The sequence below is a fragment of the Rhineura floridana genome, chromosome 9, assembly GCF_030035675.1.
Source record: "Rhineura floridana isolate rRhiFlo1 chromosome 9, rRhiFlo1.hap2, whole genome shotgun sequence".
Classification (NCBI taxonomy): Eukaryota; Metazoa; Chordata; class Lepidosauria; order Squamata; family Rhineuridae; genus Rhineura; species Rhineura floridana.
Window position 1 is genome coordinate 123,625,811 of NC_084488.1, and position 15,468 is coordinate 123,641,278.

General features: G+C 46.5%; 1 protein-coding gene across 2 annotated transcripts in view; it reads left to right on the top strand.

Annotated features, from left to right (window-relative positions):
* The first annotated feature begins 575 nt into the window (after nt 1-575).
* The window catches only part of LOC133364432 (C-type lectin domain family 4 member M-like), a 38,321-nt gene continuing 23,428 nt past the window's right edge, over nt 576-15,468 (top strand). Inside the window, exons 1-4 of one of the 2 annotated variants that reach the window (XM_061584935.1) lie at nt 576-629; nt 3,767-3,865; nt 5,418-5,504; nt 8,668-8,819. In XM_061584935.1, coding sequence (XP_061440919.1) covers nt 626-629; nt 3,767-3,865; nt 5,418-5,504; nt 8,668-8,819 — 342 coding nt within the window. In that variant the 5' untranslated portion in view covers nt 576-625. The remainder of the gene's footprint in view (nt 630-3,766; nt 3,866-5,417; nt 5,505-8,667; nt 8,820-15,468) is intronic. The other variant, XM_061584936.1, reaches the window with a different exon arrangement.

Here is a 15,468-nt window from a genome sequence, read left to right on the forward strand (position 1 = left end):
AAGTGAGGTGTTGGGGGGCAGAGCTGCCTAGACCACACAACCTGCACTGAAGCCACCCAATTAGTCTGCTGCCCCATCACCAATGTTGAAATAAGATTCAGCTGCCGGTCCAATCTGTGTCTGTAGATAGAATGTGTAGGGGGGCATCTTGTCTATTCTCTCAGGCAGCCAAATGTCTTTGGTGGCAAATGGAAGTTTCTTCTGATCCAGACTTTGCAATAGCTGGCCAGGCAGAGCTCGCCACTCTCCACAGCCCACACTGGGGAATATTTGGCAGATAAGTGTCCTGAAGATGTAGTGCTTACACAACAGTTTCCTCCCTCCGCTTCACCTCCCAAGGGCCCAGCTCCTGAACAGTTGGCTGCAGGGAGTCCAGCGGTCCCTTAGCCTTAGGATATCAGCTGTCCCTTGGTAAAATGGACAGACTGCCACGGAGTCTGAGAACCTTGTTTCCTGGGGTGGCAGTGGGATGTTGGCTACCGATGGTTAAACCAGAATTTTCTTTCTTCAAGGAAAATCATCTCCATTGAAGGATTTTATAACATTCTTGGGGACTCCAAATGGTAAACGCCTTTCCGTAGGACTGGTCGCATTCTTTTTCTGTGGCACAATTATATTGACCAGTATGTGTAAGTGCATATTTACTGTACTTTCAGATTACTGTAGCTGGCTTTACTTCAGTGCAAATAACCTTTTCAAAAAGAGGTGGCAGGATCCAGCCTCTGTTAAGCCCTTTCACTTCCCCTTGATTTCAGGGGGACGGTGTGTTTTGTAGGTGTTTAAATCTCACCCATTAATGTCAATGGCACTTCTTTGATCTGCCTGAATAAGAGTTCAGACACTTTTAATTACTTCATAGACCAAAGTTAAGTTCATGGAAGAACCTGCACAGTTCTCTATCTTAAGTTTCAACTCTCTGTCCCTCTGTTCCCAATCCATTCTTGCTGCGAGGGAGCATCCATTCCTTGTCAGAGAGCAGAAGTGGACAGCCTTCCCCCACCCCACAAGTTCAAGGAGTCTGACTGATGGGAATTTTACTAATATGACTGTGGGGGACACAAGGCTGCTGAGCTACAGATTTGGATTTGGATTTGGGGTGCAGAAAAAAATACTGGTCAGGCTGCCCTTGTCTTAGTGATTAACCTCCCCTGCGCACTTTGGACCACCGCAACCATCAGTCCCAGCCAGCATGGATCAGTAGTTCGAAACATCTGGGGGTTCACCAGGTTGGGGAAGGCTGGCCAACCTACTAATTGAAATGGCCAGCCTTCTCTGCTGCCAATGTCTGATCTCCATACAATGTCTCAAATGGCGTTCAAACATGAGGGAAACACACACAGCCATGAAAGCCGTGGCTCTTAGATGAGTGGGGGAAGTTGCCAAATAGCTAGAGAAAGTGCATGGGCACCCGAGCACCATTGTAAGTGTTTCTGCTTACTTATCACACCATACAAAATCTGGGACTTGGGTACCTTAAGAGCTACCTTCTTCAGCATACCTGCTACTCAGATCATCCTCGGAGAAGGTTCTCCAGGTGAGCTGGGTGGGCATCAGAGAGAGGCCCTTCTCTGTGGTGGCTTCCCAGCTTTGGAACAGGAAGATTCACTGGGCACCCAGTGTGATTACTGTTGGGTGATGATTTCTCCAGGCCTTTTACCTTTAGTTTCAGTGCTTGAATACAGACCCTGAATGTCCAATGGCACAAATACTGAGACTCCATCTTCATTGGACTGAGCCAGGCCACTGGAACAGGCATCACAGCTAGGGCACGAGGAAGCAGCCACAGCACCTCAGGGGCAAGGGTGCCCAGCCACACTCCTCCCCCACCTGTATGCACACACACCGGAGTCGCATGTGCATGTTTGAATCCCCACATGCATGTCTACACTCACTGGAAACTCAAATGCCACTTTTGCAAGAGTAGTGGAATCTTTTGCTGGAATTAAACCCCCATGTCACTCTTATACGTGTATAACTTTACAGTTGACCCCAGTACAGCACACCAAAAAATAAAATAGGGATTGGTTTGTTAGAAAAAGAAACAGGAAAAATATTGCATTTTGCAGTTATAATTAATACAAGCAGCATGTAGCCATTACCCCATCACTTGTTTCCTAATGCTCTACACAGAATAAAACAGAGAGCGTCAACTTGCACATACTCAGAGTTGTGTCAAATCACAGAGAGAGAGAAAATGAAAAGGAGCTCATGAGTTGAATATACCTTTCCTGAAGATTGCAGCAAGAATCTATGGTCAGAAGGGAACTTTTGCAGCCAGCTGTGAACCAAGTTCCACCCTTACTGGGGCCTTTGCTGAACTTGAAAGATCTCACCTTTCCCTAGAACCCGTGGTTCTGTACAGCCCTGATGTTATTCCTAGGGTGCATTGTGCAGAGTAAGGTGGCAGTTGAGCCCCCAAGGGAGAGGTGCTGCTGACTCTCAAAATTGCCAGGTTCAAGTACATTTTGGGTCTCCATCCTGCTGCATGCAAATTGGGAGGGGACTGTGGGTGCAGAATCATAGAACCATAGAATCTCAGAGCTGGAAGGGGCCCATGGAATCCAACTTAAAGCATCCCTGGCGGGTGGCTGTCCAGATGCCTCTTGAATGCCTCCAGTGTTGGAGAGCCACCACCTCCCTAGGCCACTGGTTCCATTGTCATACAACTCTAGTAGTTAGGAAGCTTTTCCTGATGCTCAGCCCAAATCTGGATTCTTGCAACCTGAGCCCATTGTTCCATGCCCTGCACTCTGGGACGATCGAGAAGAGATCCTGGCCCTCCTCTATGCGACAACCTTTCATGTACTTGAAGAGTGCGATCCTATCTCCCCTCTGTCTTATCTTCTCAAGGCTAAACATGCCCAGTTCTTTCAGTCTCTCCTCATAGGGCTTTGTTTCCAGCCCCCTGATTATCCTTGTTGCCCTCTGTGACGTCCTGCCCCGGCACCACCTGTGAAGCTCTCACTTGTGGCTACCAGCAGACAGGAACGTCAGGTTTTCTTCTTACCCTTTACAGCTCTAGCACAGATCTCACTAGATCCCACTGCTAGGCAGCACCACCAGTCACTTTCTCTAACCAAAACGCCCAGAGACTTTGCCTCAGTCTCTCTTTAGCTTGTTACTTTGTGACTGTGTGCCTATGCTGTTCCCAACCCCCTTGTATCTTTATATTTGAAGCATACAACTCTGGGTTGCTCTGGATACTTGACTTGTTACAATATCTCCCTTTACCGCTGCCACCATTAGATACAGTTTCTGTTCAGCCTTGGTAATTACCTTGCCCACCCTTCTGGTCTGTATATTTCCCCAGCCAAGGATCAGGCCTTTGGTAAACCAAATAAGTATTTATTTAATATTAGAAATAACAAGATTACTGAAGGAATGTTTCACAAGTGTATGGTTTCATCTAGATTCTGTTAGGTACTTGACTTTTTACTAATTGCCTCAGAACTCCGACTCACTCTCAACACCACCAAACCATTCACCACCTCAACCTCTCTCTCCACCCCTCAATTCACCACCTCCCAGATTCAACTGTCATTCTTCCATTTATACTCCCAGCCATTCAAACACTCAGCCAATCATCCAGCATTCTACTGCTCATGTACTCCCCCCTCCTCTTTCACTCCACTTACCATATGTCTTCTATATAACCAGCACTTACCATATTTACAATATAAGCAGGAACATCACACCCTCCTCTGAACCTATGAAAGTTTGAGTCCACCAGGGGTCAGCGTTTCTCTTCTGCCTACCTCCTTTTCAGATTTTGCGGAAATGAAAAAGAGGGAAGTACTCCAAATGGGAATAGAGATGATTCGGAGTTTTATCATAGGGCTCGATTCATACTATGAAGACAAGGATGGTAAGTAAGAATAGTTTAGTATATTTCATTTTAGTGGATTTTAAATTCTATAAATCTCTTTGGGATTACTTTTGTGTGAGTGACACGTATATACAAAACCCCCAACTCTCCACCTCATCCCCCCCAGCAGAGCTTATAACCCTAATACCTCAGTAAACAAATCCTCTAGGAATGAAGCTCCTTTGAAGGAAGGCTTTTTAAAAGGCGAAACTGACCAGCTTTGCTTTGCTATGGATAAACTGTCAAGCCTGTGCCCTTGCTTTAAGGTGAAATTGACTAGGCTGTGGCTTTGCATTGCTATGAATAAAATGATAAGCCTGTCCCTTTGCTTTCCTAGGGTGAAAGTGACAGGCCTGTGTGTTTTCTTTGCATTAAAGAGATTTCATGCTTTCTCCCAGGGCTGGGGAGGGAAAGATCCAATATGAGAGGAGGAGGAGGGAGAGGGAGGGTGCCATAGGCACCCTTTAAAGCTCCTATTGCAGCTGCCCCCACCATCTAGGAGCGGGTGTAGGAGCCTATCACTATTCTTTCCATGTTATTCCTACCTCTGGTCCCAAAGTGTCTGTTAAAGAAGTAATGTCCATCTACTTTGTTAACTGAGATATTACTGTATAATCGTGTTGCTCATCTGGAAGAAAAGGTGATTGAGATTGGGTGGGTAAAGAGAGTTGCTTTACGCAGCAGAGTTCTTTGGATATATAAAAGAATATGAAAAAGAGTGGTGTTTATCTTAAATAAAATAAATTTAAAATAAGCCTAATCATCAACACTAGATCAAAAGTAGAGAGAAAGAGAATTGTGGGAAGAAGGAGGAGGAACTGGAAGTGATGATAACCCTGAGAATATCAGCCTAACCAAACAGAGGCGTGCTTAAACATGAGGAAAGTAACAAGGAGAGAATTCAAGCAGAGGCCCTTTCAACTGACTCACTATATCTATTGCCCCTAATGGTCAATAGATTCAGAGCACACAGCCGGACAATGCATTGATTGAAGTGAAACTTCAATCAGTAAGTTGTGGTTCTCAACCCACACTGGTCCTCTGGAAGTGTGCTCCTTCTCCTCCTCCTCCTCCATCACCACCACCATCATCCCCCTTATTCAGTAGGAACAGGGTTGGTGGCTTGTATTTTCTTAGAGATGTGTCATTTAGCTCTGACAAATCAGAACAGAAAACAACAAGGTAGCCTTCCTTTGTCCACCTTGCTTTGAATACAGTTTGGGGCTTAACTGTGGGACTCAGGGAAAGAATTGGTTTGTAACTGAGCAAATGCCAGCAGGAGGTGGAAATCAGAGGCACTGCATGGACAGCTCTTAAGATGAGAAGAGGATGCTGGAGTAGATGGGCCTTTGGTGTGTTCCAGCTGCAGAGCTCTTCTTAGGTTCTCACGTTCATGCTCTCCCTTGGTGACCTCAGCCACAGGGAATCAAATCTGCCCATGACTGGAGTGCTGCTTCTTGCTTCATTCTAGAGTGTGTCAAAATACCGGGAAATGCTTTCTGTAGATTGTTACTTCAGATACTCTTAGCTTGAACTGTTGCAAACCTTTTAGATTTCCAAATTCTTGGTGCAGCTCAAAACTTGTCAGAGAAGATGAAAGACTTCGCCGACTTAAATGATGAAATTAAACGTGTGAATGGTAAGTTACCATCTCATGCTGAGGACCTGGAGAACAAAGGAAACCCACCATAATAGACCCTCTTCTTCATAACCTTTAAAGGCACAGGGCTCCTGCCCTCCTTTGCAACTGGCCAAAGGCTCTCCTTCGAGTGCCTACTCCAAGGGAAGCTTGGAGGATGGCAACAAGGGAGAGAGCCTTCTCAGTGGAGGGCCCCAAATTATGGAATGATCTTCCTGACGAGGTGCGCCTGGAGCCAGCAGTGTTATCTTTTCGGCGCCAGGTCAAGACTTTCCTCTTCTCCCAGGCATTTTAGTATGTGTTTTATATTGTTTTAAATTTTTAAATTGTTTTAAATTGTTTTTTAAAAGATGTATTTTAAATTGTATTTGTTTTTAGTTACTGTAAACCGCCCAGAGAGCTTCGGCTAAGGGGCAGTATACAAGTACAATAAATAAATAAATAAGGCCATTGAGTCCAACCCGCTGCTCAATGCAGGATTCCAAGATAAGGCATACCAGACAGGTGGCTGTCCAGCTGCCTCTTGAATGCCTCCAGTGTTGGAGAGCCCACCACCTCCCTGGGTCATTGGTTCCATTGTTGTAGCACTCTTAACAGTTAGGAAGTTTTTCCTGCTGTTCAGTTGAAATCTGGCTTCCTGCAACTTGAGCCCATTATTCCGTGTCCTGCACTGTGGGATGATCAAGAAGAGATCCTGGCACTCCTCTGTATGACAACCTTTCACGTTCTGGAAGAGTGCTATCGTATCTCGCCTCAGTCTTTTCTTCTCCAGGCTAAACATGCCCAGTTATTATTATTATTATTATTTATTGCAGTTATATACCACCCCATAGCCAAAGCTGTCTGGGCGGTTTACAACAATTGAAAATATTAAAAACAAATATACAAATTAAAAAAAAACATTTTAAAAAAGCAATTCAAAAACACATGCTAAAATGCCTGGGAGAAGAAGAAAGTCTCGACCTGGCGCCGAAGAGATAACAGTGCTAGCGCCAGGCGCTCCTCGTCAGTTCTTTAGTCTCTCCTCATAGGGCTTTGTTTCCAGTCCCCTGATCATCTTTGTGATGGCGTGCGTGTAGCGTGTGAGTGTGATCCATAAATTGGTACCAATGCAGATCGGTTAGAAATGATCCAGACCAGGCAAAGTATTCCTTAAGAGTCTTTACTGACATTAAGATTCATTGAAACACAGTTCTCTCTCCATACAAAATCCCCCACACCAGAACTGGCCGTGGGCTCAGCTCTTTATCTAGGTGGTTGCCCTTGTCAACCAGCTGCTGGCCTTGGGCAGCCTGGCAACAGCTTTCACACTGTTTAACCCTTTTGCTTCAGGTTTTGCTTTTCCTCTTTTGAATCTCTTTCTGTGAGAAACACATAAGTCACAGTAGCCCAACACTTTGTTGCCCTCCTCTGAACACGTTCCATTTTGTCTCATCCTTCTTGAAGTGTGGTGTCCAGAACTAGATGCAGTACTCAAGATGAGGCCCAATCAGTGCCAAATAGAGAGGAACTAATAGTTCACACAGTTTGAAAACCGTATTGCTGTTAATGGAGCCTAAATTAGCATCTGCCTTTTTTGCAACCACATCACATTATTGGCTCATGTTCAGCTTGAGATCAACAACAATCCCAGGATCCTTCTCACATGTAGTATTGTTGAGCCAAGTATCCCCATCTTACAACAGTTCATTTGGTTTCTTTTTTCCAAGGCGTACAACTTTGCACTTTTCCCTGTTAAATTTTAATCTGTTGTTGTCTTTTCATAAATATGATTGCCTTTTCATAAATTACCCTGGAATTTAATGAAATATCCATATATATATAACTTACCTTCAAAATTATACTTTAGGAAATTTGAAAAGTAGCTGCTACCAAAAGGGCATCTGCTTTTGGGAGGCTGCTAAAGGGCATCTCCAAAGGTGAATCCCTCTTTGGATCACCAAGGGCTGTGATACTGTACAATAAGAGCTCTGCTGGGTAGAGTGAGGTTCTGAGCAATGTCACCTTCAGGCACCAGAGAATGACAGACATGATCTGGCCTAGTTCCAGCATCGGGGTGGGGGATAAGTATATTTGAGAGGCCGATTGCTGACCCAGTTAGGCAACATGGACAAGGAGGCACATTTGGGAGACTGAGGAGCTGGTGAGGACTCTAGACACCACCTACCTCCCTGCTCTTCCTTAGCTGGGGCTGTCGAAAAGCACCACAGACAGTAGCCCTGAGTCATCTTTGGCCAGCAGAGAGAGCCTGCCCCCTAATTAACTGACATCATCTAGCCGAGTACTGACATCTGGGAGTGAGTATTTCTGCCAGGGGTTTTGGTGGTCTTAACTATGTCCCTGGGTGCCTATGAATGTGTGGAGGGATTGGGGCAACCCTATAAGAGAGGTTACAGGCAGAGGGAAATGCAGCATTGGGGTCTGGATAAGCCAGGTGAGAGGAAGAATCATCCAGCATCTTTTGCTTGTTCCCTAGATGGAAGGTTCCTGTTTGTCCTCTCTCTCCTAGCTATTCCTACCCAGGTATTTAGAGCAGGAGCATCAGGGCTGAAGGTGTTTTGGTGTTTGAATGTTTGTGAGCTGCCTAGAGAACATACGTTATCTGGAGGCCACACAAATCTAGTCAGTGAAAAAATAAAAATGTGCCCACACATGCAAGGTGAAAATGGAAATGGATTGCCTTCAAGTTGATCCTGACTTATGGCTTCCCTACGAATAGGGTGTTCATGGTAGGCGGTATTCAGAGGGGGTTTACCATTGCCTCCCTCTGAGGCTAGTCCTCCCCAGATGGCTAGGGCCTGCTCAGCTTGCCACAGCTGCACAAGCCAGCCCCTTCCTTGTCCGCAACTGCCAGCTGGGGGGCAACTGGGCTCCCTGGGACTATGCCGCTTGCCCACGGTTGCACAGGTGGCAGGGCACGTCACCCCTGAGCCACTCCCTGTGGGGGTGATCTTTAGCTGGCCTTTAACACCCAGGAGACACGAGCGGGGATTTGAACTCACAGACTCTGGCCTCCCAGCCAGGCTCTCCTCCCCACTGCACTATACCAGCTGTGTAATGCAGAAATGTAATGTAATACCTTCCACATGCAAGCTGGTTTGTATTAAATCCCATCTCTTGTTTGCTTTTTCTGGTCTTCCTCCATTCCCGGTTTGACTGAAAGAAGTCATTACTGAAAACTTGAAATCTGGCTGGATGCTATATAACAGGAACCTCTATTTCGTTACTCGGGAAAGAAGCTCATGGTGGGATTCCAAAAAGGGATGTGAGAAAGAAGGCTCCGACCTTGTTTCTATTGAAACACTGGAAGAACAGGTGAGCGTCAAAAAGGGTACGTAAAAAGCTGGAATATATAATATAATGTTTGGGCACCTGGAAACTTTGCAGAAACCTCCAGATCGCTTGTACCTTGACGTCTTATGGTTTTCTGCCAGTGTGGTGTAGTGGTTAAGGCGTTGGACTACAACCTGGGAGACCAGGGTTCGAATCCCCACATAGCCATGAAGCTCACTGGGTGACCTTGGGCCAGTCACTGCCTCTCAGCCTCATGAAAACCCTATTCAGAGGGTCGCCATAAGTCGGAATCGACTGGAAGGCAGTACATTTCTGTTCCTCTCCTCAATGAGCAGCTGGAAGTCACAGAGGCAACATGATAGAAATGTTTCCCAGCAGGGTAGCCCGCCCTTGATCCCTCTTTATTGGGCAACTATCGGCCAGTCTCCAATATTCCATTTTTAAGCAAGATAAGATGGTGGTCGCCCAGCTCCAGAGATTCCTGGATGATACGGATTATCTGGATCCATTTCAATCTGGTTTCAGACCTGGCTATGGGACAGAGACGGCTTTGGTCGCCTTGGTGGATGACCTACGCAGAGAACTGGACGGGGGGAGTGTGTCTCTGCTGGTTCTACTGGACCTCTCAGCGGCTTTCGATACCATCGATCATGGTATCCTTCTGGGCCGCCTTGCCGGGATGGGACTTGGGGGCACTGTGTTACAGTGGCTCCAGTCCTTCCTGGAGGATCGAACCCAGAAGGTGGTACTGGGGGACTCCTGCTCGACCCCTTGGCCATTGACCTATGGGGTCCCTCAGGGTTCCGTTTTGTCCCCCATGTTATTCAACATCTACACGAAACTGCTGGGAGAGGTTGTCCGGGGCTTTGGTGTTCGGTGCCATCAGTATACTGATGACACTCAACTCTATTTCTCTTTTCCACCTGAAGCCAAGGAAGCCGTACAGACCCTAAACCAGTGTCTGGCATCAGTGATGGACTGGATGAGGGTAAACAAGTTGAGATTAAATCCTGACAAAACAGAGGTACTCCTGGTCAGTCGGAGGGCAGATCAGGGAATAGAGGTTCAACCGGTACTGGATGGGGTCGCACTCCCCCTGAAGTCTCAGGTTCGCAGTTTGGGTGTACTCCTGGACTCAGCTTTGAATTTGGAGGCCCAGATTGCTGCAGTATCCAGGAGCGCATTTGCCCAATTAAAACTGGTGCGCCAGCTGCGCCCGTTCCTGGAGCTACCTGATCTGACTAGGGTGATGCATGCCTTGGTTACATCCCGTTTAGACTATTGTAACGCGCTCTACGTGGGGCTGCCTTTGAAGACTGTTCGGAAACTTAAATTGGTACAAAGAGCTGCAGCCAGAGTACTAACTGGGGCTGGTTACAGGGACCATACAACTCCCCTGTTACAACAGCTCCACTGGCTGCCAATTCGTTTCCGGTCACAATTCAAAGTGCTGGTTTTGACCTACAAAGCCCTATACGGCTCAGGTCCAGACTATTTGACAGATCGCATTTCCCTACATGAACCTGTCTGGGATTTGAGATCTTTAGGTGAGGCCCTTCTTGTGTTCCCCACACCTTCGCAAGCACATATGACACGGACACGAGATAGGGCCTTTTCGGTGGTCGCCCCTAGGTTGTGGAACTCCCTCCCGAGTGAGGTACGATCAGCTCCCTCCTTGCCGTCTTTTCGGCGACAAGTAAAGACTGTTTTATTTCAACGGGCATTTGGGATAGAGAACGACCAGGATTAAGTGTCATAGGTTTGGTGATTACATTATATGATTTTATTATTTTAAATTGTTCGCTGTTTTAACTTTTATCTTATAGTTTTTAATTTTCCCTTATAGTTTAATTCTTTTTTTAATAATATACTCTGTATGTTTTAATGATGTTGTTTTTAGTTTGTAAGCCGCTCTGAGTCCTATTGGAGAAGGGCGGGGTAAAAATAAAGTTTTATTATTATTATTATATTAATATTTGGCATCAAAAGCAAGAAAGAGTTCTTAGTGTGGTAGAAATCCTCAGCGGCGTCACTAGCAGGAGTGTGGGGGGGGTGCGGACCTCCGGCGCGCTCCCTCCCAGGTGCATGGATGGGGGTGGCTGGCCTGGCACGCATGTGCGCGCGCACACACACTCACTCACCACACGCTCCAGGCTGGTGGTGAAAGGCCCGTCCCGGCTTCACTGCCAGTGAGCGGGCACCTGCTGTCGGTCTCGCCCGCCCAATTCTGAGGAAGAGTTGGCTGCGCCGACCCAGAGCGCTTCTCAGCTCCTTTGCCAGCCAACGGCATGCGGTGGGGCAGCTCTGGGTGTTACCCCCCTCAGGATGTCACCCGGTTGCGGTCCGCACCCTAAGCACCCCGGTAGTGACACCCCTGGAAATCCTTTCTCTCGATTGAACCCAACCAGTGATGGCAGTGAACATCTTGCCTTGTCACTCAGCTCTTTCATGTTGTACTCTTCTTTTGAGGTTCCAGAAAGACCACCTTAAGGTCAGTGACAGAGTGTCTCCGGAGGTTGAAATGTTCTCCCATAAATATTGCCATTTCTCATGTCAGATTTGTGTCTGTTTAGTTCTTGGCATAGTGACTAGGGCTGGGCAAATATGTCGATTACGGCTTCTGTTCTTTCCAGTCTCAGATTCTGTTCTCCACATTTCTACTTTTTTTTAATTTCTTTAAGAAAGGAAGTCCTCATGAAAACTTGTCAGTGGTTTTGTGAGCATTTCTCCTGCTATATAAATATTTAATACACTTTTGCCTAATTGTCAGGCCCAGGATGCGACTCAGGAACCAGACCAGAGGTTGTAGTTAATTCGTGTTTTATTAGAGCAATGTCCAACAAAGACTGCGCTTTCTCATGAAGCAATACAGGGATACAGGTCCTGTGACATTGGGAGAAAGTTGACAGAGCAAGGGGCTGCTTCCCGCCTGTTCTTTAAGAAGGGGCCAAACGGGCACGCAACCTTTCGCTCCTCCTTAACTCCCCCTCAGGTACTGCCCGCCTTCCCCCCCTTCTGTCCTGTCTTTTCAACCGTCTGCATGTGCGTGGTGAGGGGGGAGGCATCACCTCCTCCTCTTCTGAAGTGTCCGATTCCCCTATGGGTGATAAAGGAGGAGCTGAGGGTAAACCATCTCTCCGCCTTTCTGCTGTGATCAGCCCTCCCTCTTGCTCTGAGCTGCAGAGAAGGGAGGGCCTGGGAATGTCTGGGGGGGATTCTAAAACTTCAAGGCTCTCAGGCTCCCCGTTGCTAGGCGACCCTATCTCTGGCATGTCCTCTGTTTCGGCTTCGCTCCACAGAGGGTAAGTTCCTCCCTCCTCCCTCTGCCAGCCATTTGAATCCTCTTCTGACAACCCCCCAGGAGCCCAGCTCATCCTCCCGACACTAATGTACAGATTTTTGCAAAGCCATTTTCCCTAATATAGCACCTTCTATATATTATTTTGACTAATATATGCTGTTAGGTGCACACATATACAGTGTTTGGCTGCAGAACTGCATAGCAAAATTCAAAGGAAGGCGAATTCTGAAGGATAACTGTGTTTCAGTTCGCATATTTTTCAGAAAATGTGAATCAAGTTTCCTTTTAATGCAAACTGAATTTAGTTTCTGCCCCATCTCTCATGGAGATTGACCCGTTTGTCCCAGAAGGGCATTGTTGGCTGATGAGGGTATAAATTATACTGGAAAATGAGCCGATGAATGGACCTTTGATGCTGTAGATGACATTATTAGGTCCTGCAATAATTTTGCCAGACCGGATATGGGGGCAGAGTTGGCATCTGGGTCTGCCACAAGGCCTGGTCCTCATGTCTATATCTCTGCTATGTGGCCTGTTGTTGCTGATGAACAGCTAGGTTTATGGAGGGGGTGCTGTTTGTAAGCAACGGCAGTCATGCCTCCCAAGGTCTGTGAGAGGAAAGTGTCATTGTACTTACAGGCAGACAGGTCAGTGTCTACTCAAAAGAATAAATGGATACAAATCTGACCAAACTATTTTTATCACACTACGTGGATATCAGGATATCTGTGCTGTTTAGGACTATTTCTTGTGATTTTTCCATGCCCTACTAGATGTGTTTCCAATCATCTCAGCAATGCTGAATAAATTGATCCCCTACTTGTTACAATAACTAGGGTGTGCCTATTTAACATACATTTGATCTCTAAATATCACTGACTGTATTTTTTTTGCATCTTAATGCTATTCCACTCCCACCTTACCATTTCTGATTCCCACCTTCAACATTTTTATCAATGACCTCAGAAGGCTGAGGGGTGACATGATTGCACTCTTTAAGTACCTGAAGGGCTGTCACATAGAGGAGGGTACAGATTTGTTCTCTGCTGCCCCAGAGGGTAGGACTAGTTCTAATGGTTTTAAGTTGCAGGAGTGTAGATTCAGATTGGACATTAGAAGGAACTTCTTGACAGTAAGGGCAGTTCGCCAATGGAACCGACTGCCTAGGGAGGTGGTGGGATCCCCTTCGCTGGTTGTCTTCAAGCAGAGGCTGGACAGCTATCTGCGGGAGATGCTCTAGCTGTGGATTTCCTGCTGTGCTTCAGTCAGGGGAATATATCAGAGATTTGTAGAGTCTTCTGCAATAGCTGTTAAGAGATGTACAGGTACAGCAGGTGGAAGAAATTATCAAGCAGGCACTCAGAGTGGCATTGGCAAATTCCAAGGCAATGTCCATCCCCACAAAAAAGTGGCAACCCCTTTGCAGCACCCCTAGGATGACGCTTGCCTGCCAGTTCCAAGACTCAAACTTTTTCTTGGGCCACATTCACAGATGAAAATCCAGATCTTGCTTCCAGCTCCCGCCCACATGGCTCACAGAGTTATTGAGCTTGCTGTCTGGACTTGGGTTTGCAGTGCAATTTGTTGAAACAATGTTAACTGAGATGTCATCTTGGGTATTTCTTGAAATTAAAAGCTGGGGTATAAATCATTGGACATATAATAAATGAAAGGGGATGGTTTGATCTCAAGGGTGCTGAAATTAAAAGCTGGGGTATAAATCATCCAGAGCTTGGAAAAGTTACTTTTTTGGACTACAACTCCCATCAGCCCACTCCAGTGGCCATGCTGGCTGGGGCTGATGGGAGTTGTTTAAAAAAGTAACTTTTCCAAGCTCTGCATTGAACATATAATAAATGAAAGGGGATGGTTTGATCTCAGGGGTACCGAAGAAGTGATAACATCAGTCTGCGAGGAGCCCATCATCTAGTCCCACGCTTCTCCTGAAAGGTTCACATGGAGAAATCACAACCGTGTGTTTCTTCCTGTCCCTTCCCCAAGTCTGCATCATTTACCCAGCCCTCATGATCCCTCCCATCCACAGCCTCCTAGAGCACTGCAAAATCAGGACAGCACCAGGGAGTGTGAGGGACTTCCAAAGGATCTAGGCAAATGGCATTACAGTGCTGAACGCAGGCTTCCAGTTTTAGACGGTGGCATAGTTAGATGTTGCTTCAGCTTAAAATGTATCCTGATAACTGAATAAACTAAACCAGTGGACTGAAAGTAGGTGGTTATTTTGATCCTTTTCTCATTAAGTACAGAGTGATCTTCTTAGCAAGATTGATTCTCAAAGAGATGCTTGCTAAAGCCTGTTAAAGACTCTGTTGATCAGCTTTAAGGCTCCCTGCAGAGCACTGCAGCTAGGAGTGATGAAGCAGGATCCAGGATCTCTAAACTGGAAGATATGTTGTCTTTTTGTTTATGAAACATAACCATGGATTTTTAAGTAGCCGTGGTATATGCTTGGGGTTTGGGAGATTCTACGAATGTTGCCATGGGGGGTAGCAATAATTATCCTGCCTGTCACTCTCAGATTCTGATCCAGATGTTCTAAAAGTCTTTTTCTTTAAAGCTTTATTACACCATGTAAGAGGACTTTGAGACATAGATTAAACAACAGGTTACTCAGGTCACTGCAGTCCTCAAAGACCTCAGCAAGCATGACTACACAAGCTCATATCCCAACAGTTAGCCACCCCTCCAAGACCCTCTTCAATAGGATCAGCATGGGCCCTCTACTTGCGTGGGAACTTTCACATTGGGACTCAACAAGCAATCAGGCACTTCCGTGGGGGTGGGGGAAGGAGGTTCCATCTGTTCAGGCCTGTGCAGGTTGCATTGCATCCTTGGGAATGGGGGTGTTGGAGTCTGCCAGCTCACCCTCTGCCCCCCTCTTCCAAGTGCTCTGGCTGCCGCTGGCTCCTACTGGAAGGAAAGGTGGGATATAAATTTATTTATTTAATTATTTAATTAAATCCTCTTCAGAAGGAGAGATGCCCAGTGGCTGCTCTAACAGCGAAGGGGAGATCTTCCCCTCAGAGCATTCAGGTATATATTAGGTTCCATCACTCTCCACGGGTGGGCCATCTGAAAGGGCCCACAACCAGAACAGGGGGAAATAGCTGCTACCAGCCCAGATTTCACTAGGTAATGGTCTGGCCATGTCAAAGGAGTGCATTGTACACTCCCTACATTTGGTACATCCCTCATATCACTTGGTGTAAAGACTAAATCAAGGGTATGCCCTGCCCAATGTGTTGGACTGAGCACCATTTGAGACAGCCCCATAGTTGTCATGGAGGCAATGAATGGTCATGCTGGCCCAATGGCAGCCTCCACCTGGGTTTTGAAGTTACCCAGAACTGT